This window comes from Rattus norvegicus, chromosome 2 (assembly GCF_036323735.1).
Source record: "Rattus norvegicus strain BN/NHsdMcwi chromosome 2, GRCr8, whole genome shotgun sequence".
NCBI lineage: Eukaryota > Metazoa > Chordata > Mammalia > Rodentia > Muridae > Rattus > Rattus norvegicus.
The window spans coordinates 139806959-139834718 of record NC_086020.1 but is presented as its reverse complement, the minus strand read 5'-3'; the positions used below and the strand labels follow the sequence as shown (position 1 = coordinate 139834718).

The 27760-nt window shown below is 42.9% G+C and overlaps 1 protein-coding gene across 1 annotated transcript in view; it reads left to right on the top strand.

Moving 5' to 3' along the window:
- The window catches only part of Frem2 (FRAS1 related extracellular matrix 2), a 137992-nt gene that overhangs the window by 56328 nt on the left and 53904 nt on the right, over positions 1–27760 (top strand). The window contains exons 3-6 of the mRNA NM_001245978.1: positions 1952–2098; positions 7080–7310; positions 24682–24807; positions 26872–27123. Of these exons, the coding sequence (NP_001232907.1) occupies positions 1952–2098; positions 7080–7310; positions 24682–24807; positions 26872–27123 (756 nt within the window). The remainder of the gene's footprint in view (positions 1–1951; positions 2099–7079; positions 7311–24681; positions 24808–26871; positions 27124–27760) is intronic.

Here is a 27760-nt window from a genome sequence, read left to right as displayed (position 1 = left end):
CACTTTGGTTTATGCGAACAATTGACCCTCAGCCTTTGACTCTGTGGTGTTTCTAACGCCAACATGGGGGCTCACAACTACCTGCAACCCCAGTTCCATTAATATGTGCATATTTATATACAAAGAACCTCTACACATAAAGTACTAAAATAAATACTAAAAAGATAAGGAATCTTGGGGGTAGGGGGTGCTGGGAGGGTGCTCTCCCGTATTCATGAGTCTGAGGTAAGAGTATTCCAAGTTCAAAGTCTGCTGCTTTGCACTATAGAGTAAGATTCTATCTCAAAATCCAAACTAACAAGCGAAAAAATAACAGGCAAACTAGAAATTAACTGAAAGACAGAAGTGTCCATAGCCTCGTCAACTTGAAGCATCAAAGAACCCTGTGTGTACAGCGCATTTACACAGCTGTGACCACAGCACATGTTGTGGCTTCTGCATCACAGTTTTAAGCTCTTCAATAAGAGTTTCCTGTTTATTGTTTTTTTTTGTGGGGTGCAACCATTTGGCAGTTCTGGGGATTCACAAAGACATTGCATACACCAGGCCAGTGCTACCAAGAAGTTCCAGTTTCAGCCCTCTAGCTATGGCGGAGTAGAAGCTGAAAGGTTTCGTAGCGCTTTGATGTAGTACAATAGAGTAAGCCTTGAGTGTTTTGGGTCTGGGTCAGTGATGGGAACTATTATAATCAATGCTTCCTTACAAATCTATTCTGGCTTCTTTGGGAGCAAAACTCCCATGGAAGGCTCACAGGGTCAGTTATTAAAACATCCTTTTGCTCCTTGTGTGCATTGTGGAAGGACTTTCAGAGAGGCTGAGGTGCCGAGTTAAATGTCAAACAATTAGGAGCAATTCTTTCACAGTCTAAGCTGCCTGATCCGTTGTATTTGGTTCTCAGTGAGCCGACAACTTAAAGTCTCGGTAGTTTTTACTTCTAAATATTTCAGAGGAAACAGACCACATGCTTCTCTCCTGATCCCTTCTCCCTGTGTAGATTTTCACTCAGTCAACAGGAGTCTTGACATTTCTCCCTCTCATTTTTCTTTACTGTAGCTCTCTTTGTGACAGCTCAAAGGAGAGGGAACTAGAATTCAAACTATGCCTTTAGCTGTGTTTGTTATTTAGGCTCCCTGACCCCCTTTCTCTTTTCCAGAGAGACTTAAAAGGAATTAGTGATGCCTTTGTTTATGAACCTCACAGATCAAAGGAAGTTGAGGGATAGGTGTGGAGTGGTCAGCTGATAACGCTCCTTTCATTTTCCCAACAGAATAGCACTCACATTAGAAAGCCTGCACAAGGTTCATTTTTTCCCTGGAGGCAGCCAGCTCCATTTTGGTGGGAAGGTGGGAGGAGAGGGGAAGCCAATGAAAAGGGCTGTCTGTTTGCTCTCAGGACTGGAGTGGAGTCTAGTGGGAAGGGGAGTGGAGAAAGAATATTTGTTTTTCTTTAAGTGGTTATAATTAAAGCCTTCCACCCAATTGTTCTGTGAACCAGAAAGAGGTATTTGTGAAGGGTTTTGTGTGTGGTTTAAGAACATTGCAGGCCTCTGTATAGAGAAGCCTGCTCTCCAGCGACACCTTGTGGTGAAGGGGGTTTTTAAATACATTTTTATTAACTGAGAGTGCATACACACAGGTATTTTGATCTTATTTATCCCCCTACTCTTCCCCGTCTCCTTGTTTCATATTTTTTTTACTTCAGAATACTACGTGCTTCTTTCTGCTTTCTAACACCACATCATCCTGAAAGAAGGAGGGAGCTCTCAAAGACTGTATGTATTATCGGTAAACATCTACCCGTCATTGAGAGGTTAGCACCACCTCCATGCACTCGTCCTGGAGTTGCGTATTAAATCCAGCAGCATTCTTTTCGAAGTTGCATCGTTTGTGGCTTTTTAAGGCTATCATTGAAGAAAGAAGTAATGTTGGGTTTTACACTCTTTATTTTCCAGGTGGAAACAGGTTAACCAACCAGCATTTTCGACTGAATTGGGCATGGATCTCTTTTGAAAAGGAGTATTACCTGATCAACGAAGATTCCAAATTTCTGGATATTGTTCTTAAACGCAGAGGATACTTGGGAGAAACTTCGTTTATAAGTAAGTTTAATTAGCACTTCACACGGGTTTATAATTTCCCTTTAGTGATTAAACTGTAGCATGGACTGAGGCCACTGAATTTAAAATCTTAGTGAGATGTTGAAATTTGATTTTTAGCTACGAAGAGATCATATCAACAGATTTGTGTCGAGGTACATTAAGCATGACCTTTCTCAGGTATAAAATAAACTCGCAAAATTGGAAGGAATCAACAGTGAATTCAAAATAAAATGAAATGTCACTGCGTTAGAATAAACTGACGGGAATCTAATTTAACCCCAGGGTATAAGTCTTCTGAAACAACAGTGTAAAATACATATGACAGCTACTTCAACAAGTAAGCAAAATGTATTCAGTGAATGGTTAGGTAGCAGAGTGTTAACTCGCTGTGAACTGAGTTTGACGGCCCTGTGGCTCGCCGGAAATTTCTTCCTGACCGTTGCATTACATGAAAGGTCTATTCTGTGGGTTTTCTTTGTTAAAATGCTAAATGTTAAATCCTAGTCATTTTCTTCTGCCTTATTTAATAAAACCGAGAGTCAACAGCAACTAATTAAGACCTTTCTTCAACTTCAATTCATGTCCACATTTCATTTCCTATAATCATAAACTAGGGGAAGGTATGAAGCAGAAAAGAGCTGAGGTAGAGCACTGAGCCCCTTGATCACGCAGTGATGTCACTTTGAGACATTTAATAGGATCTATAAATAAAAAAAAGCTTTATAGGGAAAAGATGAAGCTAGGAACATATTGGCAAAAATAAAAGGGTTGTCGCCAAAATTACTACTTAGAAATTGCACTGGCCTGTCCGCCGTGGACGTTAGGTCCCTGTCAACAGAGGTTCCCCACTAACCACACAGTTCTCACTGGCATGGTTAGACCCTGGATATTAGTTATTTTTTACTTTCAAAATAGGGTTTTTACAGCCTGGTGGTGGTAGTGGTATATATCCGTTTCCCAACACCCAGGAGGCAAAGGCAGGCAGATTTCTGTGAGTTGGAGGCCAGCCTGAAGCACATAGTGAAACCCTGTATAAAAAAGCCAAAAAGAACATAAAATGTCTTGTTTTGTTAATTTTCAAAAAGAGGCCTGTCCACCTGCAGCCGGCCGGCGAGCACCTCCTGGTTCTTCATTTGCTACACTTGTACAAGAGTGCTGTTTACATTCTGTTTAACATTCTGGGATGCAGGAGAGGGTCACGCCACGCTCTCGTTTAGGGGATTGGTCTCTGCATGCACTCTGCTCTCTGCACATGCCCATGTTTGCTGTCAGCGAGGGGTCAGAGAGAGGTCAGACCCTGCTGTGCTTTGTGCCTGAAAACAAGGTGAATAAGTTGCATTGAAGACAGGCAAAAGCAGCTCACCTCAGCAATCACAAGGGACATTACCTACGACCCGATCAGCCCACTCACGAAAACACGGAGATGGAGATCGATGCAATAAGCAAGAGGTTTAATGATTCAGTGCACTGGGGTGACCCTGTACTCGGGACAGAGGTGACCCCAAAGAACAAAGGCCCCCATCCTTTATACTGTTTTAGGGTATAGGCTTTAGGTTACAGCATGAGTTGGTTATTTCTCATTGGTGGGGCCTATTACTTTGGAATTCATTGTTGGCCGCATATTGTCCTTTGAATTCATTGGAGGCCCCAATGAATATCTTTGGCACACATAGGGGGTGGTGAAGGACCCCTGCTAAGGGCAGCTAGCTCATTTCCTGGAACAGGGTGGTATCCTAAATTCCACCTGGTGCTTGCCTAAGGCAGCCTTTGTTCTTAAGTTTGAATCTTACATTTATTATCTATTTGCAACTTGTCCCCACCTCAGCAAGTCTATGTGATTTGCGCTCACAGTTTTTCTACAGACAACATCGAGAAAGTTAACCGTTGAAAACTATTTTAAAGATTTTTAAATTCTGAAAATTTTTCTCCCTGCTGCTTTTGTTTGGTTTGTTTTTGTTGTTTTACTTTTTCTGTAGAATGCTGATGCGTTTTTCTAAGTTACTTGTTTGGACCAGCTATTGTTCCCTGTGCCTGCTTCTGTATTAGCAGCGCTATGGGTGCTCCAGATCTCTCCTTGGTTCACCTCACACAGCTATTTAGTAAACTGGGGTGGAAGACAGCCAGAAAGACCCCTTGTGCCCACATCTGCCATTATCCAAGATGGTCCTGAAGTGACACCAGGACCTGAAATAGAGGTCAAGTTCCTTGCAAAGCAGATTTAGCAGAGCTCTACAATGAGGATGCTGCTCCCACACAACCTACACTCTGGGGAAGCATTGTAGCTGCAGCTAGACTCACTTGAGTACCAAATGAAGAATTACAGAAAACTTGTAGATACGGTTCACCCTAAGGAAACTGACGTTAGCATCGCTATGACTGAATACCTGGCAGGTGTAACTTAAGAAGAAAGGATTGCCTGGAGCTGGGGGGTAGGGAGTAGTGAGTGGAAGGAGGGAGGGACTGTGTGTGTGTGTGTGTGAGTGTGTGTGCAGCTGTGCGTGCAATGTGCGTGTATGTGTGAGCATGTGTGTGAATTTGTGTGTGGTGTGTGAGTGTGTATATCTATGCAGGTATATGTGATTGTGTGTGTATGTGCATGTGTGAGAGAGTGTATGCATGTGTGTGTGCAGGTGTCTGTGGATGTGCATGGATGTGTCAGTGTGTATGAGTGGGAGTGTGTGTGTGTGTGTGTGTGTGTGTGTGTGTGGTACAGCTGTGCATACAATGCGCCTGTACATGTGAGAGTATGTATGTATGTGTGTGTATGTATGCATGTGTATGTGATTGTGAGCGTATGTGTGTGTGAGAGTGTGCATGTGTGTATGTGCTGTGTCAGCAGGAGACAGGGCTATTCACATCTTGTTCAACCAGGAAACAGAAAGAGCTAGGCCAGCCCTGGAAGTGGGGGTGGGGATAACCTACAAAGACCTGGTCCTACTGACCTGCTCTGCCAGCCCCACAGCCACCAGGTGTGGCCCACACATTCCAAGCACTGGTTCAAGGAGGGCATTTCATGTTTAAACTATAACAAACTTTTGAAAATTAGTTCTTAGTCCAACACATAATGTAGTGGGTTTTGCTATGGCATTTTCATGCAGGCACGTCATGCTTTGTTCCTGCACACCCTCTTCTGCCACACTGCCCTCTCCCAACCTCCCTTCTGCTTTCTAATGTGCCCTGACTTCTATTACCTTCATTTCCCCTTAAGATCTCTTCCTTTTCTCCTCTCTTACTGTTCTTTATACTTTCACAGCTTACACACACACCCACACACTGACACACACTTACGCACACGTCCACGCACATTCACACATGCACACGCTCACACACATACACTCACAATCACATACACGTTGCATACATACACACACATACATACTCTCACATGTACAGGCACATTGTATGCACAGCTGCACCACACACACATACACTCACAATCACATACACATGCATACATACACACACATACATACTCTCACATGTACAGGCACATTGTGTGCACAGCTGCACCACACACAGACACTACCACTCCCACACACTGACACATCCATGCACATCCACAGACACCTGCACACACACACACACATGCATACACTCTCTCATACATGCACAATCACATATACCTGAATAGATATATACACTCAACACACCACACACACAAATTCACACACATACACGTACATTGCACACACAGCTGCATACACACACTCACACACTGTCAAACCCTCTCTCTCTCTCTCTCTCTCTCTCTCTCACACACACACACACACACACACACACACACACACACACACACACACACCTAAATTTCACATTAAAAAAAACCCATCTGCTACTTTTCTAATTCTTGCCTATTTCACTCACCATAATAATTTCCGGTTCTTTCTATCTCATTATCCTGTAAATGTCCCAATTCTTTTGTTCTTTATGGATGAATGAAACTCCATTGTGTCTGTGAACCGTGATTCCTTTCCTTGATCAGCTAAGGTACCTCCATTTCTTTGCAGCGGTAATAGGACATGCTGGTGATGTCTCTGTGGCTTTTAATGAATTCTTACAATCCACTTATAAACTAAGTGTGCATTTGTATTTGCATCTCATGGGTCCATTGATACTAGTTATTAAGGATTTATTAATCCCATTCATTGAGTGTTTATCAGTTAACCCTTCATTCACTAGAAATTCTATTTTCTCAGGTCAAGAGCGTTTGCTTCAGCCCTGCCCTATTTTTCTCATGTAAGAGAGGACACAAAAAAGTAGCGTCATTTCATAACTGAAGAGAACACTTGTGGGTGTTTTCAGTAGCAGAAACAGGGACTTGGCATGGCAACCTGTGTTTCACATGGTAGATGACTTCGCTGCCCTGTGACAAACATGGCGGAAACTGGGGCCTATGCCCTGTGAGATAGGAATTCCTGTTTGGCTTTAACTGTTCTTTGAATCTCTTGAAAAGAGTGCTTGGCCAGTGAAAGGAAATTCAGTCAAGCAGGCATCAAGCAGCTGGCAGAGGCCGACTGATTAGCAGGGCTCTGTTGGTCTGGGGTGATTGTAATGGATCCAAGGGAAGTTGACAATCCCTCTCTGTGCACCAGGAACAGAACTCTAAGTGGGAAATCTGCGGAACTCAAGGAGACCCGGCGCTCTTGCAATGGGCCCTTTATCCTTTGACATTAAATAAGCCATGTGCTACTGAAGCTACATGTGAACTACTTGTCTGTCTGGTGTTTTTCTGAGGACAATAAGACAAATGCTTTTAATAAAACCTTTGTTTTTGTCCTCATCTTAACATTAACAGCCCGTGCTGTGTTCGTATGTATTCAAAGTGATCTCACGGCGAGCACTCCAAGGCAGTTTTGTTTTGTTTTAGTCTCTGGTAGACAGTCAGCAAGTAAGCAGGACAGGATGCCCAGCAGTGAAACAAAGAAAGAGAGGGAATGATCCCAGTTAGTCTCAAATGAACGAGTTACATTGTTTCCCTCAGGTATCAGCACAAGGGATGGGACTGCAGAAAAAGACAAAGACTTCAAGGGTAAAGCTCAGAAACAAGTGCAGTTCAATCCGGGCCAAACCAGGGCCTCGTGGAGAGTGCGGATCCTGAGCGATGGGGAACACGAGCACTCCGAGACCTTCCAAGTGGTTCTCTCTGAGCCGGTGCTGGCAGTCCTGGAGTTCCCGGAAGTGACTACGGTGGAGATCATTGACCCAGGCGATGGTGAGAATGATGGTCACCTCCCTTAATGTCACTTTTGCTGGACTTTATGGCAAAGTATCTTTCTTGTAGAGGAGTTTAAGATCACTGTTTGGACTTCCTATATAAAGAATTTCTAGACTCTTTAGAATTCTCAGATGTGTTGGTGGAGAGAGGGAAACATAAGAGACCTGAAAGGAAGCTACGTCTCAAGTAGATTGACTGCAGTAGCATAAATGTTGAGTCCTTTCCATGATGGGGCATTGGTTCATCAGTTCTGAAGTCTTTCAGATGTCTGAGAAGACTTTTTAAGCCAATGGTTTGAAAGTCAGGCCATTCTGGACTTAATTTGTTTCCTATATTTTATTATTTCCACCATTGTTATATTCGTACCCACCCCATATCCCCACCCCACCCCTTCCTGTGGTAAAGTGACCTGAGTTACTAGGGTGAATTTCTCTTAGGTCACTTCCCTTGTAATGGGTCCCCTTGCTGACACTGCGAAAAATGGACATTAATGTTCCTGTGATTTGACCTTTTCCCCCTTGACTACAGTCCTGGAGGGTCTGGGGGCTGGAGGGTGGCATGAATGGCTTTTTTGAGACCTGGCAATTACACAAACCTCGCTGAGACTTTTAAAGTTGAAATGCTGTCAGAAGCCAGACTTGGCTTTCTTTCATTTAAACTGACAGCCTGTTTTATTTTGTTAGTCTGGAAAAATTCTTAAATGTTCTACAAAGATACAATCTGCTGAATTTGTAAAATGGCGACTCACATGCAAATCCCTGTGTTGAAGGATTTATCGTAATTAAAGAAGCCGATGAGAACCCGAGGCTTCTGGCATCCCGAGCTTAACTAATTCCTCTGCCTCCAGTCAAATATGAAACTCCCTTACATTTATAATGTTCGTTAAAGAATATTTAACATTAATTGCATCTGCTTTATCTGTGGATAAATAATTCAACTTTCCTGTAGTCTGCAGCTGTGGGGATGTACTTGAATAATAACACTTTACTCTCTTAAACACGCCTATGACAACTTTAATACATTTAAGCGGCTCCATTAAGTTTAAGCTGGAAGCTAGCTTCTGAGGTTTTATTTGCTATTTAGTAAAATTTGCTATCGTTTACCTTAAGGGATAAGACTTTAAACTTGTTTCTGAATTCCTAACTATAAGACGAGAGTGTTTCTCTTTACAGTGCCAGTGTTGTGTCTGAGTAATGGGATTTGAAAACAAAGGAGACACACACACACACAGACACACACACACACACACACACACACACTTGCAAACATATGCACACACACACCCTGGACCGCACATATTCATAACTATGCTATTATAATTCCCTGTAGACATCAGTAGTTTTAAATTGAATAGTGATTTAGGCAAGGATTTTTTTTTTTATTAACTTGAGTATTTCTTATATACATTTCAAGTGTTATTCCCTTTCCCGGTTTCCGGGCAAACATCCCCCTCCCCCCTCCCCTTCCTTATGGGTGTTCCCCTCCCAACCCTCCCCCCATTGCCGCCCTCCCCCCATAGTCTAGTTCACTGGGGGTTCAGTCTTAGCAGGACCCAGGGCTTCCCCTGCCACTGGTGCTCTTACTAGGATATTCATTGCTACCTATGGGGTCAGAGTCCAGGGTCAGTCCATGTATAGTATTTAGGTAGTGGCTTAGTCCCTGGAAGCTCTGGTTGCTTGGCATTGTTGTACATATGGAGTCTCGAGCCCCTTCAAGCTCTTCCAGTTCTTTCTCTGATTCCTTCAACGGGGGACCTATTCTCAGTTCAGTGGTTTGCTGCTGGCATTCGCCTCTGTATTTGCTGTATTCTGGCTGTGTCTCTCAGGAGCGATCTACATCCGGCTCCTGTCGGTCTGCACTTCTTTGCTTCATCCATCTTGTCTAATTGGGTGGCTGTATATGTATGGGCCACATGTGGGGCAGGCTCTGAATGGGTGTTCCTTCAGTCTCTGTTTTAATCTTTGCCTCTCCCTTCCCTGCCAAGGGTATTCTTTTTCCTCATTTAAAGAAGGAGAAAAGCATTCACATTTTGATCATCCGTCTTGAGTTTCGTTTGTTCTAGGGATCTAGGGTAATTCAAGCATTTGGGCTAATAGCCACTTATCAATGAGTGCATACCATGTATGTCTTTCTGTGATTGGGTTAGCTCACTCAGGATGATATTTTCCAGTTCAAACCATTTGCCTACGAATTTCATAAACTCGTTGTTTTTGATAGCTGAGTAATATTCCATTGTGTAGATGTACCACATTTTCTGTATCCATTCCTCTGTTGAAGGGCATCTGGGTTCTTTCCATTTTCTGGCTATTATAAATAAGGCTGCGATGAACATAGTGGAGCACGTGTCTCTTTTATATGTTGAGGCATCTTTTGGGTATATGCCCAAGAGAGGTATAACTGGATCCTCAGGCAGTTCAATGTCCAATTTTCTGAGGAACCTCCAGACTGATTTCCAGAATGGTTTTACCAGTCTGCAATCCCACCAACAATGGAGGAGTGTTCCTCTTTCTCCACATCCTCGCCAGCATCTGCTGTCACCTGAGTTTTTGATCTTAGCCATTCTCACTGGTGTGAGGTGAAATCTCAGGGTTGTTTTGATTTGCATTTCCCTTATGACTAAAGATGTTGAACATTTCTTTAGGTGTTTCTCAGCCATTCGGCATTCCTCAGCTGTGAATTCTTTGTTTAGCTCTGAACCCCATTTTTTAATAGGGTTATTTGTTTCCCTGTGGTCTAACTTCTTGAGTTCTTTGTATATTTTGGATATAAGGCCTCTATCTGTTGTAGGATTGGTAAAGATCTTTTCCCAATCTGTTGGTTGCCGTTTTGTCCTAACCACAGTGTCCTTTGCCTTACAGAAGCTTTGCAGTTTTATGAGATCCCATTTGTCGATTCTTGATCTTAGAGCATAAGCCATTGGTGTTTTGTTCAGGAAATTTTTTCCAGTGCCCATGTGTTCCAGATGCTTCCCTAGTTTTTCTTCTATTAATTTGAGTGTGTCTGGTTTGATGTGGAGGTCCTTGATCCACTTGGACTTAAGCTTTGTACAGGGTGATAAGGATGGATCGATCTGCATTCTTCTACATGTTGCCCTCCAGTTGAACCAGCACCATTTGCTGAAAATGCTATCTCTTTTCCATTGGATGGTTTTGGCTCCTTTGTCAAAACTCAAGTGACCATAGGTGTGTGGGTTCATTTCTGGGTCTTCAATTCTATTCCATTGGTCTATCTGTCTGTCTCTGTACCAATACCATGCATTTTTTTTATCACTATTGCTCTGTAATACTGCTTGAGTTCAGGGATAGTGATTCCCCCTGAAGTCCTTTTATTGTTGAGGATAGCTTTAGCTATCCTGGGTTTTTTGTTATTCCAGATGAATTTGCAAATTGTTCTGTCTAACTCTTTGAAGAAATGGATTGGTATTTTGATGGGGATTGCATTGAATCTGTAGATTGCTTTTGGTAAAATGGCCATTTTTACTATATTAATCCTGCCAATCCATGAGCATGGGAGATCTTTCCATCTTCTGAGGTCTTCTTCAATTTCTTTCCTCAGTGTCTTGAAGTTCTTATTGTACAGATCTTTTACTTGCTTGGTTAAATTCACACCGAGGTACTTTATATTATTTGGGTCTATTATGAAGGGTGTCGTTTCCCTAATTTCTCTCTCGGCTTGTTTCTCTTTTGTATAGAGGAAGGCAACTGATTTATTTGAGTTAATTTTATACCCAGCCACTTTGCTGAAGTTGTTTATCAGCTTTAGTAGTTCACTGGTGGAACTTTTGGGATCACTTAAATATACTATCATGTCATCTGCAAATAGTGATATTTTGACCTCTTCTTTTCCGATCTGTATCCCCTTGATCTTTTGTTGTCTGATTGCTCTGGCTAGAACTTCAACAACTATATTGAATAAGTAGGGAGAGAGTGGGCAGCCTTGTCTAGTCCCTGATTTCAGTGGGATTGCTTCAAGTTTCTCTCCATTTAGTTTAATGTTAGCAACTGGTTTGCTGTATATGGCTTTTACTATGTTTAGGTATGGGCCTTGAATTCCTATTCTTTCCAGGACTTTTATCATGAAGGGGTGTTGAATTTTGTCAAATGCTTTCTCAGCATCTAATGAACTAATCATGTGGTTCTGTTCTTTCAGTTTGTTTATATAATGGATCACGTTGATGGTTTTCCGTATATTAAACCATCCCTGCATGCCTGGGATGAAGCCTACTTGATCATGGTGGATGATTGTTTTGATGTGCTCTTGAATTCGGTTTGCCAGAATTTTATTGAGTATTTTTGCGTCGATATTCATAAGGGAAATTGGTCTGAAGTTCTTTTTCTTTGTTGTGTCTTTGTGTGGTTTAGGTATAAGAGTAATTGTGGCTTCGTAGAAGGAATTCGGTAGTGCTCCATCTGTTTCAATTTTGTGGAATAGTTTGGATAATATTGGTATGAGGTCTTCTATGAAGGTTTGATAGAATTCTGCACTAAACCCGTCTGGACCTGGGCTCTTTTTGGTTGGGAGACCTTTAATGACTGCTTCTATTTCCTTAGGAGTTATGGGGTTGTTTAACTGGTTTATCTGTTCCTGATTTAACTTCGATACCTGGTATCTGTCTAGGAAATTGTCCATTTCCTGAAGATTTTCAAGTTTTGTTGAATATAGGTTTTTATAGTAAGATCTGATGATTTTTTGAATTTCCTCTGAATCTGTAGTTATGTCTCCCTTTTCATTTCTGATTTTGTTAATTTGGACGCACTCTCTGTGTCCTCTCGTTAGTCTGGCTAAGGGTTTATCTATCTTGTTTATTTTCTCAAAGAACCAACTTTTGGTTCTGTTGATTCTTTCTATGGTCCTTTTTGTTTCTACTTGGTTGATTTCAGCTCTGAGTTTGATTATTTCCTGCCTTCTACTCCTCCTGGGTGTATTTGCTTCTTTTTGTTCTAGAGCTTTTAGGTGTGCTGTCAAGCTGCTGACATATGCTCTTTCCTGTTTCTTTTTGCAGGCACTCAGCGCTATGAGTTTTCCTCTTAGCACAGCTTTCATTGTGTCCCATAAGTTTGGGTATGTTGTATATTCATTTTCATTAAATTCTAAAAAGTTTTTAATTTCTTTCTTTATTTCTTCCTTGACCAGGTTATCATTGAGTAGAGCATTGTTCAATTTCCACGTATATGTGGGCATTCTTCCCTTATTGTTATTGAAGACCAGTTTTAGGCCGTGGTGGTCCGATAGCACGCATGGGATTATTTCTATCTTTCTGTACCTGTTGAGGCCCGTTTTTTGACCAATTATATGGTCAATTTTGGAGAAAGTACCATGAGGAGCTGAGAAGAAGGTATATCCTTTTGCTTTAGGAGAGAATGTTCTATAAATATCCGTTAAGTCCATTTGGCTCATGACTTCTCTTAGTCTGTCGACATCACTGTTTAATTTCTGTTTCCATGATCTGTCCATTGATGAGAGTGGGGTGTAGAAATCTCCCACTATTATTGTGTGAGGTGCAATGTGTGTTTTGAGCTTTAGTAAGGTTTCTTTTACGTATGTAGGTGCCCTTGTATTTGGGGCATAGATATTTAGGATTGAGAGTTCATCTTGGTGGATTTTTCCTTTGATGAATATGAAGTGTCCTTCCTTATCTTTTTTGATGACTTTTAGTTGGAAATTGATTTTATTTGATATTAGAATGGCTACTCCAGCTTGCTTCTTCTGACCATTTGCTTGGAAAGTTGTTTTCCAGCCTTTCACTCTGAGGTAGTGTCTGTCTTTGTGTCTGAGGTGTGTTTCCTGTAGGCAGCAGAATGCAGGGTCCTCGTTGCGTATCCAGTTTATTAATCTATGTCTTTTCATTGGGGAGTTGAGGCCATTGATATTGAGAGATATTAAGGAATAGTGATTATTGCTTCCCGTTATATTCATATTTGGATGTGAGGTTATGTTTGTGTGCTTTCATTCTCTTTGTTTTGTTGCCAAGACGATTAGTTTCTTGCTTCTTCTAGGGTATAGCTTGCCTCCTTATGTTGGGCTTTACCCTTTATTATCCTTTGTAGTGCTGGATTTGTAGAAAGATATTGTGTAAATTTGGTTTTGTCATGGAATATCTTGGTTTCTCCATCAATGTTAATTGAGAGTTTTGCTGGATACAGTAACCTGGGCTGGCATTTGTGTTCTCTTAGGGTCTGTATGACATCAGTCCAGGATCTTCTGGCCTTCATAGTTTCTGGCGAGAAGTCTGGTGTGATTCTGATAGGTCTCCCTTTATATGTTACTTTACCTTTTTCCCTTACTGCTTTTAATATTCTTTATTTTGTGCGTTTGGTGTTTTGACAATTATGTGACGGGAGGTGTTTCTTTTCTGGTCCAATCTATTTGGAGTTCTGTAGGCTTCTTGTATGTCTATGGGTATCTCTTTTTTTAGGTTAGGGAAGTTTTCTTCTATGATTTTGTTGAAGATATTTACTGGTCCTTTGAGCTGGGAGTCTTCACTCTCTTCTATGCCTATTATCCTTAGGTTTGATCTTCTCATTGAGTCCTGGATTTCCTGTATGTTTTGGACCAGTAGCTTTTTCCGCTTTACATTATCTTTGACAGTTGAGTCAATGATTTCTATGGAATCTTCTGCTCCTGAGATTCTCTCTTCCATCTCTTGTATTCTGTTGGTGAAGCTTGTATCTACAGCTCCTTGTCTCTTCTTTTGGTTTTCTATATCCAGGGTTGTTTCCACGTGTTCTTTCTTTATTGCTTCTATTTCCATTTTTAATTCCTTCAACTGTTTGATTGTGTTTTCCTGGAATTCTTTCAGGGATTTTTGTGTCTCCTCTCTATGGGCTTCTACTTGTTTATTTATGTTTTCCTTGAATTCTTTCAGGGATTTTTGTGTCTCCTCTCTATGGGCTTCTACTTGTTTATTTATGTTTTCCTGGAATTCTTTCAGGGATTTTTGCGATTCTTTCAGGCATTTTTGCAATTCCTCTCTGTAGGCTTCTACTTGTTCTCTAAGGGAGTTCTTCACGTCTTTCTTGAAGTCCTCCAGCATCATGATCAAAAATGATTTTGAAACTAGATCTTGCTTTTCTGGTGTGTTTGGATATTCCATGTTTGTTTTGATGGGAGAATTGGGCTCCGATGGTGCCATGTAGTCTTGGTTTCTGTTGTTTGGGTTCCTGCGCTTGCCTCTCGCCATCAGATTATCTCTAGTGTTACTTTGTTCTGCTATTTCTGACAGTGGCTAGACTGTCCTATAAGCCTGTGTGTCAGGAGTGCTGTAGACCTGTTTTCCTCTCTTTCAGTCAGTTATGGGGACAGAGTGTTCTGCTTTCGGGCGTGTAGTTTTTCTTCTCTACAGGTCTTCAGCTGTTCCTGTGGGCCTGTGTCTTGAGTTCACCAGGCAGCTTTCTTGCAGCAGAAAATTTGGTCTTACCTGTGGTCCCGAGGCTCAAGTTCGCTCGTGGGGTGCTGCCCACGGGCTCTCTGCAGCAGCAGCAACCAGGAAGACCTGTGCCGCCAATTCCGGGAGCTTCAGTGCACCAGGGTTCCAGATGGTCTTTGGCTTTTTCCTCTGGCGTCCGAGATGTGTGTGCAGAGAGCAGTCTCTTCTGGTTTCCCAGGCTTGTCTGCCTCTCTGAAGGTTCAGCTCTCCCTCCCACGGGATTTGGGTGCAGAGAACTGTTTATCCGGTCTGTTTCCCTCAGGTTCAGGTGGTGTCTCAGGCAGGGGTCCTGCCGCTCCTGGGCCCTCCCCCACGGGAGCCCAGAGGCCTTATACAGTTTCCTCTTGGGCCAGGGATGTGGGCAGGGGTGAGCAATGTTGGTGGTCTCTTCCGCTCTGCAGCCTCAGGAGTGCCCACCTGACCAGGCGGTTGGGTCTCTCTCTCACAGGGTCTTAGGCAAGGATTTTAACTGATTGCATTTTCCTACATACGTCAGCACCTGCATTCACCTGCAAACACATACCCTTCACTGCTTATTTATTTAATGTGAAGCCAGTGCTCACAGAGATTGTGAAACCCTCCTCCTGACTGCCCACATCTGTGGCCCTCTGTAGCACTGTAATCAGGAGTGACCCTCCATCTCCACCTGAAGACTGTGTCCAGTCCTCATGAGCCTGTGACATCCGTGTTGCAGCAGCCTTGAGTGGCAGACAGCAGTGAGGGTGCTCCAGGACTCCCCCGGGAATTTTAGGACAGCCAAGAACAATAGCAGGGAATCTCTGAGCTGTACGACAGCTGGTCCCTGCCCTGTCTCTTTGGAAGGGACCCTCCAGAGGCAGTTCGACCATCCAAAGGACCTGCTAGGCTGGAGTATCCACATTTTGGTGCATGGAAATGTAGGTTGAAAGGATTTTAGTGTTTTTCAATAAGCTGTGGGGGAGGGTGGAGAATGACTAGAACATTCTGCTGTGAATGTGGACAGTGGCAGCCTATAGTGGATAGTGGATAGGGGTCCCATGCTTGTTCACCATGTCCGTAAACTCAATCTCCATATAACCTGAAGCCTGTAATTCAGAAAACTAGAAGAAAGGAAGGGCAGAATTGTCAACAGTGATGATGAATAATCTTTCCTATTAAGGCGGCTGTTTGGTCACGTGACCTCACCCTCGTCATTTCCATTCCTGTTCTGCCCGAGTTTATCCCACAATATTACTCTTTTTTTTACATGGAAAGTTCTAGGTGAGAAGAGAGTCAAGTGCCACGTCACACCAAACTCCTTTTTTGGGTAAGAGGATTGACAGGCATCCTGTAGTCCCTTCAGAAGCTGGCCGCCTGCAGCTGTTTTGTTTGATTTTCTCTGGCATCAACAGAGATGGTGCGATGCTCTTTGTGTGAAGGAGAGGCCCCTATGAAATTATGTCCAGTGACAGCAACTGCCTTCCACTGAGAGAACCATCATCTCTGGGCTGGGCTGTGAGCACAAATCATCCCTGTTGATTTCGAGAAGTCAGGGAAACCTGAGAGGAGAATTCAAGGTCAATACCCCTTCATCTTACCCTCTCCTCTGGAGTCCAAATGAAGTATTCCTCAGGCAGGGTAGAATGGTACTCATAACACCAATACCAACCCACCCTTCTGTCGGGTGCCTTCTGGAAAGCTTAGCAACTTTATCTCCTTCCAAACGTAAGATTCTAATTCCGTGATTTTTTTTTAATCAATTCGTTAGTGAGCTCTCTGAGACTCAAGGGATTTATTTCCATTCAGTCCCCCAGCCAGTGAGTATTAGAGGAAATATTTAAGAAGTGAAAGTATTAAAGATGACTATGTGTTACATGTATTTTTCTCCCTCTCCCCCGAGTTATCAGATTTCATCATTTCGTGCTACTAGAAAGGAGGTGACCTCTCATATAACAGTCCGAGCATGCTTTTTGCAAATGGGACAGTGACACAAGCTGTTCCTGTAGGTCACAGCAGCACAGGAATTCCTAGTGTTTTAGTATGTTTAAAACCTTGACTGTATTAACATCGGACAGTAAACACAAATGTTCCAAAAGAGAAAACAAGAACACTTTAGTCCTTGTGTTATGTACCTGCACAGTCAAAGGTTAAGCGAGAAAAAAAAAGGTTAAGGGATCATCTGCTGCAGGTGCCAGGAATTCTGCTAAATGCTGGAGGTGCAGGTAAAACAGCAGAGGTGCCTGGTAACCCTGAACTGAGTCCTCTGGCCTCCTGGCCACATTCCATCTGCTAATAGTGTAGAGTGCTGCATGCTGTGGTAAGAACGAACACCTAGCTCATTTAAAACTTTATTAGAGATTTTCTTGTTTTTTATGTATGGGTGTTTTGCCTACATGCACCTATGTGCATCACATCCATGCAGTGCCTGAGAAAGCCAGCAGAGGGCGTGAGATCCCCTGGATCTTGGTTGTAGGTGGTTGTGCTGGGAACTGAACCCACGTCCTCTGCAAGAGCACTGCTGCTCCTAACAGCGCTGAGCAAGTTTTGAGAGGTTTTCAGGATAATGATTCTTATTCTTCTGTCTACTAAATCCTGTATCTCAAACAATACCACTGTTTCTTACTCTTAGAAACATACAGAACATTAACTGGTAGTAAACGCTTTTGTTTCTGTTAAAGGAAAACATTTAATTTTTAAAAATAGGTTTTATTTAAAATATTAATAAAGATAAAATAAAATATTAATGAAAAATTAAGATATTAAATTAAAATATTAAAAAAGTTTTAAAAAGTAGATTCTATTCTCTTTCTACTTCATAGTCTCTACCATAATAAAATGAGTTTCATGTTATTTACTAGGAGAACACAACCTCAAATATTTGAGCATAAGTACATAGAAAAAAATAGAAAGTCCATTTTTATGTAATTATTTTGCTTGTTGTACTTGAAATGCCTATAAACTTTTACTGAGTTCTTTTGATAGTTCCCTGATAATACGATCATGAGCAAGTAGATCAATTATTTGATCTCTGTAAATGTTTTTGGTAGAATCGAATTGAGTCACAACTAATATAAAGAATTAAATATGTCTGCAGATGACTCAGCAGTTATGAGTACTTACTGCTCTTGCAGAGGACCTGGGTTCAAGTCCCAGCACCCACATGCTCACTACTGTTTGTAACTCCAGATTCAGAGGATCAGATGCCTATTCCTGGCCCCCATGGCTCCTTCATGCATGTGATACACACAGTGTGCTCCGGCAAAACATCCATCCAGGTCTAAGAACAGTATCGATTACCAAGACCGTCTCCTATCCTATATGAACTTGTGTCACGTGACTTGTAAGTTAGGCTCACTTTTCATTTGCTTCTTTCCCAAACTCCTTTTAAATTTGGTCCTCGTTTACTTGGCCCACTTTAGAAGAAGAAAAAGTACCAAAGCGTAAGAGAAACGTCCAAGTTCAAACAGCAGCAGCAGCATTCAGAGACTTCTGCATGAGTATACTTGTTGGCCAGTCCAACCGCACCCAAGTGGCCTGAAGACTCCCGGATGGCTTCTGGGTTGTTTTCAAACAGCCAAACTCACCCAAGGCGGGGAACACCCAGTGCTTTCACCCGAGCCCCAAATTCTCTTCCTCTTCCTCTATTATGGCAGATTTGTAGAAGATAATTTGTCCTGTCATGGTTTTAGCAATTTTTTTCATCTGTACAGTGTAATGGAGAGAAAGGACAGGATGAACATTTATCAACTGTGGCTACGACTTTACTTCTGAGAAGTAAAGTCACTTTTCCACCCTAACCTGTGGCATGGTCAAAAGTTAAAATTAAAAGCTGCAGTTAGAAAGCAGAGGACGGTATATAGTTATGTAGATACAGGGAGGGTGCGTTCACTCTTTCTGGGTTTGTCTTTCACAGTAAAAAGCATTCGCATTTCCTGAAAGTGGGAAAATAGCTCAGCCAGAAAGAGAGTTCAATATGGCTTAAGAGTTGAACAGAGAGGCAAGGAGTGAGGAGCCACGGGGAGCTAAGACCCCCCCCACACACACACACAAAAGACTAGCAAGAAGTAATGAGTGTTATTCTCTCCGTCGTGTATAACCCTCTCACATGGAGGGACCCTTCTGGGGTTTAAGAGCAGGGCCCTGCAGTTGCTTTTCCCTTACTGACTTCCGTTCACTTCTTGAGAATGCACTAATCCCACAGTGCAGCCCCCACTTCTTCCTCTGCAGGGACTGTGAGAGTTAAAGCCTGGTGAGTGAATGAGATTTCACATGGGCACTCTTAGGATGTATGCCTTTGTATGTTCTCTGTCTATGCTAATGTATGTTAGTCATGTTAGCTAAAGGGAATGTCTAGGACATTTTCAACTCTTTGAAGGAATCCTCTAGGTCAGTGACTCACAACCTTCCTAATGCCGTGACCCTTTAATACAGTTCCTCAGAAAAATTATTTTCATTGCTGCTTCATAACTGTGATTTTGCTACTTTTACAAGTAGTAATGTAAATATCTGATCTGCAGGATACCTGATTTGAGACCCTCGTGAAAGGGTTGTTTGACTCCAAAGGGGTCGAGATCCACAGGTTGAGAACCACTGCTCTACGTACTTGCTTCCTGGCTTTCTTCTAACCTTCTTTCCCTCTCTCTGTAAATCTTTTTCTTGACATCAGGTTAGTGTTTGCTCATGTGTTAGCAGTGTCTCTCTCACCCGTCATGGCTTCCTTTGGGGAGAACATTGGGCAGCCATGTGGTTAGGAACATGGACTCGGAGATGGCTTGTCTGAGTTCAAATCTATTGTCAGCACCTCCCCCAACTTGACGTACAGCAGGTTGACCTCTGTGTGAGTGCTACGTCCTGACAGCTAAAATGCCAATCACAAAAGTTCTGACCTCAGAAGTTATTGAAAAGACAAAGCCAGTCGAAACATGAGGAGAGTTTAGAATAGCAGTTGGCAAATACTAAGACTGTCAGGGGGTTCAAGACTGATGCAAGGAAGGTGTTCTTAAACGTTTCACTCATAAAAAGCTGGGATTCCTTGAGCCAGCCTGTGCATACACTTTACCATATACGTAACACGAAGTTGAAAAACCATATTAACCTAAACGGCAACCGTAGAAATCATCCATTGTCTTTCTGATATCCTTTTATAGTTTCTCCTACCGGTTTACATACTTCTGTTAAAAGTTAGGTCAACAGAAAATCTGAATGTGATACGGGCCTATTTACCCTCTGTCAGATCAAATGTAGGAGTGAATTCCAGATCTAGGGCCACGGTCCGGACACCCAGCTTTCTTCTTTATTCATGGTTCAAGCCCACAGGCACTGAGAGGGAGAAGTCCTGACTTGTATAATCCGATGTGTATGGGTCACGGGGTGCAGAAAGAACCAAACCTTAAGTCCTCTGGGTTTAAAACCGAGGGGCTGCTTAATTAAAAGCCCGAATGTTCAGCTGCCCTCAGGACATGCTTGAAAACTAAACCGGCCTGGACAGTTTACAGCATAGAATGAACGCTATGTGCGATGTTTAACCCTGTCTTAATCAGCTCCGGCTTCTGTAACAAAATATCATAGATTGGGTGACTTTCATAAAACAGATAACAATATCTATCTGTTGCCCACAGTTGTGGAAGATTAAGAATCTGAGCTCAAGGTGCAAGACTGGCAGGAGAGAGCTTGCTTAAGTATGTCTGAGACCTGGACTCCAATCTCCAGCAATGCTAACACAAAACAAAAAACTAAGGTTGGGCTAGTGTACTTGGTTCTTGATGAGGCTCCTCCAGGTTTGCAGAGCTTCACTTCCTGGGTGTGGCCTCGGTGTATCACACAGCCACCCTTGCCTGTGGGTGAATAGCTAGCTTGGTCTTGCTTTCATAAGAACATCAATCCCTCAAGGAGCCGCCACATTCGTGACCTTCTCTAAATCTACTTGCCTCTCAAAGACAGGTCTCCTCCACCATTGCACTCAACATATGAATTCCGAGGACAGAAGCATTAGCATGTGGCAAGCTTTTGGTAACGTTTCATATGAAGGCCACAGAGAGCATGGTCTGAATTCTGAGTTCATGAGATTCACTGGATAGCTTAACGCTCCCTGGCACTTTCTGTGGTTTTACCCTGAAACCAGGATATTGCTTATACTAAAATTTTGTATTTGGTAAAATTATACCTGATAATTATAGCTACAGTTCTTACCACAGTAAAACCTTGTCTTAAAAATCAATTTGCAAAGACGTTTTCCCAAGTTGCCACTTGGTTGCTTTCTAGAGCAGGACTGCTTAGGTCCACGCCCTCTCCTTATGGGAGCCTCTCCTTCAGGCTGCCACCCTGTACTCTGTACAAACTGCTGGTGAGGAGAACAAAATTCTGTCGTCTTCCCCGAGAGCCTGGTCTCAGTCCTCCACTTCCTGGTCTCAGTCCTCCACTTCCTGGTCTCAGTCCTCCACCTCCTGGTCTCAGTCCTCCACTTCCTGGTCTCAGTCCTCCACCTCCTGGTCTCAGTCCTCCACTTCCTGGATTCCTCAGCAATGTTTGGAACAGTTGCTCCTCCCTTTTTCTTAGCACTCGCAGTGCATCCTGGCCCTCCTCAGCCTCCGGCTTCCAGTCCGGTCCTCGTCCGGTCATTGTCTTCATCTTGCATCTCTCCAGGCGTGACCGTACTCTGACTGATGCCCGGGCATCTCTTTCGCCTGTGTTTCCCGAGTCTCATCTCTTTCGCCTGTGTTTCCCGAGTCTGTCCTCTCCACTGAAATCAAGACCATACAGCCAAAAGCCACTTAGACTTTTCCAATCTCAGGTTTAGCATACCCAAAACGAAACTCGAGGTTTCCCAAATTTGGGAATCCGGGACTCTCCATAGTGTTCTCCGCTTTTACAAAGAGCATCTTTATCTCTAAAAGACTGGCCAAGGTTACGTGTTTGAGTTGTCCTGGGTTCCCTCACATACCACTTCTTCAGAGTCTTTGTTAGTGACGCATCTGTTTCACATCTGTACTGTGTCAACTCTTGTGTCTCCGGGTCCTTGTTGTCTGTGATCTCCTCCCTGCAAAGTCTTAAAACCAGGGACTTCATTTCAGACCATCCTACTTCAAGTCTGTCATGCAGCCGCTGAAACTTACGTTCATAAAACACGTCAGAATACAGCATCACCACCCATGGCTCATGCTCTTTAATGTCTCACCTGGAGTCACTGAATGGGCAAACAGGACTACACTACATGTTAAACACTGCGACCCACTTTCTATAGGAACCAGGAAGTTAAACTACCACAAAACCCAAAATGCTCAGGACCTGAGCTGACGGCTTCCCTAATAGTTGTCTATAATTCTAATTCTGGGCCTGAAACACCCAGATGTGCACATCCCCGTAAGATATCCTCCTTAGTTGCTTTCCCACCCGTCAGCCCCTCATCAGGGCAACTTTCTTTCTTTCCCACCATTCCATGTTGCCGGTCCTTTGCCTGATTTCAGTTCTATCTGAGCACAGGTGAAAGGCTGTAGACACAATTGCTGGCCGACTCTTCTGGTCAGCATTTGGTTAACCCAGTGAGAGTCATTTGGGAGGAGGGAACCACATGTAAGGAAATATCCCTATCAGACTGGCCTATGGGGTACAATTTTTGATTGATGATAGAAGTGGGAGAGCCTAGTCCAATTAATTGTAGGTGGTGCCAGTCCTGTTCAGGTGGTCCAGGGCTGTGTAAGAAAGCAGGCTGAGCAAGCCCCGGGTGTGCACTGTGTAAGCAGCACCCCTCCATGGCCTCTGCTTTAGTTGTGGCCTGCGCTGACTTCCCTCAGTGATGGAGTGTGGCCTGAGACTTGTAAGCTGAGATAGACCCTTTCCTCCCTGAGGTGCTTTGGGTCATTATCACAGCCATGGAAATCCCAAGACACTGATTATTCAGAGCACTGTAGAAAAGGAACAGCTCTAATGAGCTGTGACATTCGATTATTCTCGTCCCCTTATAGGGTGGATTTCCTTATCTCCACATCCTAATCATAGAAAACGGAAGTCTCTCCAGCAGTTGAAGGGAGCTATGTGATCTGCACACCCATCCCACCTCCCCCTCTTCAGCCTCATGTCTGACCTCCTGACCCACTGTGTTCTGAAGACACTATGTGCCTGCTCCTTGCCTGCCCTCAGCACAGCCTGTTCTTGGCCTTTTTTCACAAATTATCCCTTTGTGTGGAATTCCCTGCTTCTCACTTTGATGGCTCATGACCGCCTGCATACCTCAGCTCAGCTTTACGAGAACACTTTTCTGTGACTTTTTCCTAAGTGTTGTGCACTACTGGGCATCCTCGTTCCCAGACACTTGGTTTTCTTTCTATCCCAACACCCCCACCCAGTAACATATGTACCTTCCTGTGTATTTAGTCACGATCTTCCTACTTCCCATCTCCCAGGAGAAAGAAAACCCCAGGAGGGCACAGGTTTCATTAACTTCTGCATCAGCCGGGCCCCACTGTAGTGTCTGGTAGTGTTTAATAAATGGATAAATTCATTATAAGATGAGATTATTCTAAAAATGAATATATCCGAGAAAGTCTTGGAAGAAAACAAAGGACACTGGAAAAATTCGTCATTTGAAAAGCACTTCATCTCATGATTAGTGCTGTATAAAGGTCAAAGGTCAACACAAGACTGAAACCCGGGCACCTGAAGTGTTCTCAGGGCAGTGAAGGTCAGTGCCTGCAACACCTTGAGGTAGAAGAGAGCTGCGTAGACCTCTAGATATATGAGAGTTGCTGGAAAAATGAAGTCCAGAACTCATTGGCTTTTAATTTTCATTTATGTGCACCTATGTCTTTGCATATGTGCATGCATGTGTGCAGATGCTTAAGGAGGTCAGGTTTCAGGTCCCCTGGATCTGGAGTTACAGGATGCTATGAACCACCATATAGAGGTGTTCAGAACTAAACCCCCGACCCTCTGCAACAGCAGCAAGTGCTCTTAACCACTGAACCATTTCTGGTTCTTGTCCCAGAAGCCCCTTCCTGCAGGCTCTTCCCTTTGGCTGACCCACCCGGAAGCTTCAGCATCACAGAACCCTCCGTGGGGGCTCTCATCTTTTATGCTCTCAGCCACAGGGCAGGGCGGGCTGTGCATCTTAACTGTGGGTACTATTCGAGAGTCTCTTTCAGCCACAGAAGAATTGTGCTTACTGTTTCAAAGATAATCAGGAAGTGTTTTCTGTGTGGCTATTAAGACTTTCAGGGAAGCAGACTTCCAGAGGAATACTAGAATCTGTTTTGGGTTTGTAATTGAATTAAATAATCATGAAAGTTTTACACAGTAGATCTATTTTTAACAATTTAATTGTGCCATTTGTATTATTTAATGTACCTTTCATCTAAGTTTTTTAAAAAAAGAATCATTGAGACTTACAATGTCATATAAACATAGCTTTTATGTTACAAGTAATTGCTATCCTGCTAAGGAAGGAAGAAACACTACAGTGGTGTTGTTATAGCTGATAAAGACATTGGGGGACTCTAAAGGAACTGCTGTTTGAAAACCATTGAACAATATGTTGTTACAGTTTTAATTGCAAATCATCCAAAAGGAAGTCCTTTGGATAGAATAGATATTACATGATCTGAGTTCCAATCCTGACTGTGCTTGGAAGCCAGGCTCAACCCTATGAACCCGAGGCCCTGTAAAGCAGGGCATTTCCACTCTCAGGTTATCAGGGAAGATGCCACCCTTTACCAAGAGGAAAGAGGGGGATTGAAAACAATTGTGCAGTGATATTTACTGAGAAGAAAGACATGAGTGGAGATAGAAGCTGTGCTGAGTTTTGCATACCCGTTCCTTCCCTTCCTCCACCCTTCCCTGACACTGTTATTCTAAAGATAAAAAGACAAAACCAAAACCAAAAACCAAAAACCAAAAAAAAAAAATTAAGTTTCTGTGATAAGAAATTCAGACCAAAAAGGAGAAAAGAAGAAAAAAAAAACGATGCCAACCACAATCCTGTGTTCTCTTTAGAATCAACCGTGTTCATTCCCCAGTCTGAATACTCAGTTGAAGAAGATGTGAGCGAGCTGTTCATTCCCATCAGGAGGAGTGGAGACATCAGCCAGGAGCTGATGGTGATCTGCTATACACAGCAAGGTAAGGTCCCTGTTGGGCCAAGTGAAATGATCTCCAGTCAGCACACCCATTGGCCTCTTCATTCCATGGGGCCTGAAGGACGGGCTTTGTCGTGGTTTTTCATAGACACTGAAACATTCCTTAAGAACCTCTTTGAGTCAGTCTGGCAGGAAGCTGCTGCTTCTTCCCTCAACTTTTGGTCACTTGGTTCGATTTAAGGTTGCAGGGAAGGGAGACCCACTGGAGCTGTTGTTTAGAGGTGGGGTCTGGTCTATGATGCAACCTGCTAGCATTCTCAAACAACCTGGGCTGTCTCAACATGTCCCAACCTTAGTGTGCAGCTCAGTGGCTTCCCTACAGTGCCAAAGGCTGTGTGTTTGATCCTTGGCACAACAAAAAGAAAGAGACAAAGTAATATGTATCTGAGGAGGACACACTAATTTAAAGCTAGTTTGTCTAGTAACAGCAGTGTCCTAAGAGTTTTCCTCTGTTGCGTGTTAGGAAAAGAGAACTCTCTATGAGTTCATAAGCAGAAAAAAAAGTGTCAGGTTGAATAAAAAACCAAAACTGATACTTTTGTACCTTTTATATGTGACTGTAAAACTTTATCCAACAGAAGACCATGTGGGCAATGAATCAGAGACAAAGCATTATCAATTGGAACTAGGTCAAGACATTATATAGACAAGTCATTATGTAGTGGGAGTGGATCTACACTTTTCTGAACATGTCTTCTTGATGAATATAAGAAGGTGTATGTTAATGGTTAAGTAAGAATGCAAGGTACAAATGCAAATTTCCATTAAAGAGCAATAGGTCCCCTTTGAGCATATAATTTTTGACATCATTAGTGTTAAAATGGCCAGGACAACTAATCTATCATGTTGGTGTTTGGTGAACTCTGGAGAGTATCACGGATTTAACTATCTTCTTGAAGTTTTTCAAGGTTTCCATAAGCACTAAATTCAGTTTTAAAAGTGCCCTCAACTTTAAAGAACAGCAAATGAGTATCTTTAAAATGTAAAACTCATTAATAATCATTGCAAACACATTCCAAAGTACTATTTTGCTTATATGGAAACATTCCATGAAAGGTAAATTTGCATAAGGCAAATTTAAGATTAATATACAAAAGTCATTAACACACAAATCCATTTTCTAGGGAAAAAAAAACAGTGGAAAAGAAAAAAGTCCCATAAAAGTTGTCGTCATCATGGCGGGCTTTCATGAAAATTCCCATTAATGTGTATGTGCTCTGAAAAGCTGGACAAAAGAATGATTCATAAAAGACTCAGTCTCAGCCTTGCACCCAGATGCCAGAAATAGCGGGATTACCTCTCAACCTAAAACCTAAAGCCAAACAAAGCCTAAAACCCAACAGACAGACAGAAGGACTGAGACAAGACAGAAAGCATGTGTCCTTGGCCTGGACATGGGATGCATTTGAATATTGAGAGATGCTATTTTGCCCTGTAGTGTTAATTTGAAAGCTTGTTGGAGGGGTGGTAGGAGAAAATACTGGAAAGTCAATATTGCAGTGTGTGAGGTCATTCTGAAGGAGACCTGTCCTAAAAAGATACTCTGTAGTCGTGATTCTGAAGGAAACCTGTGCTATAAGGATACTCTGTAGTTATGATTCTGAAGGAGACCTGTGCTATAAGGTTACTCTGTGGTTGTGATTCTGCAGGAGACCTGTGCTATAAGGATACTCTGTAGTTGTGATTCTGAAGGAGACCTGTGCTGTAAGGTTACTCTGTAGTTGTGATTCTGCAGGAGACCTGTGCTATAAGGATACTCTGTAGTTGTGATTCTGAAGGAGACCTGTACTGTAAGGATACTCTGTAGTTGTGATTCTGAAGGAGACCTGTGCTATAAGGATACTCTGTAGTTGTGATTCTGAAGGAGACCTGAGCTATAAGGATACTCTGTAGTTGTGATTCTGAAGGAGACCTGTGCTATAAGGATACACAGTAATTGCCACTGCAGTTCTGGGGTGTGGCTGTATACAGTTGCAACAGTTAAATACTGAATATGAAAACAACAGGTTTTAGAAACTGAAGCCTTTTGGGTTCTCTTGGCCCCTAGGGACAGCAACCAGCACTGTGCGGACATCCGTGCTGTCTTACTCTGACTACATCTCCAGGCCTGAGGACCACAGCAGCGTGATCCGCTTTGACAAAGATGAACGTGAGAAAATGTGTCGTGTGGTGGTGATTGATGACTCGTTGTACGAAGAGGAAGAGACTTTCCAGGTCCTTTTGAGCATGCCCATGGGCGGGAGGATCGGCAACAAGTTTCCGGGAGCCAATGTGACCATCCTCACAGACAAGGATGATGGTGAGTTCTGCTCGCTCTTACCTGGGACAGCAATGCCAGGAATAACTATCTATACAGAAAAAATGGAAATCAAATAGAATTAGGAGGTGCATGTTGATTCTCTGCTGGATTTTTATAGTGACTAAGGTCCATCAATCACGGACTACGTCAATCACTGCCCTTTCCTGATGTAATGTTTCCTACTGACTGGAGGCTACTCTATCAAGTGAGTGGTTACAGTCAATTTCCATGGGGAAGAATCGGCCTCACTTTATTAAGGTTCATTGATTCCCTTCTCCTTTTTTTCTAACTTTAATCCAAGTTTTTAACTCTATTTCACATAGAACCCCATAAGAAAGGCGGTTAAATGAATTACTGGGTGGGTAACAAATATATGGGAAGTTAGGTCTCAAGACAGGAGGAGCGGACATACTAGACCGCTCTTCCCCAGGGAAACCAAGTTACCGTGAAGCAACAACGCTTTCTGAAAAAGGTTCACGCTTTCCTGCGGGGAGGGAAGGAGCAGGGAGGGGGATGGTGGTGAACGATTTTGTGATGCAAGCAAAGGGCAGAAACAGCAGCACTGCCCTCCCCTCCCATGGACAATTTTCCGTCTCCTTCCCATTTTCCTCATGGCGGATCAAAGAGAAGGATGAGC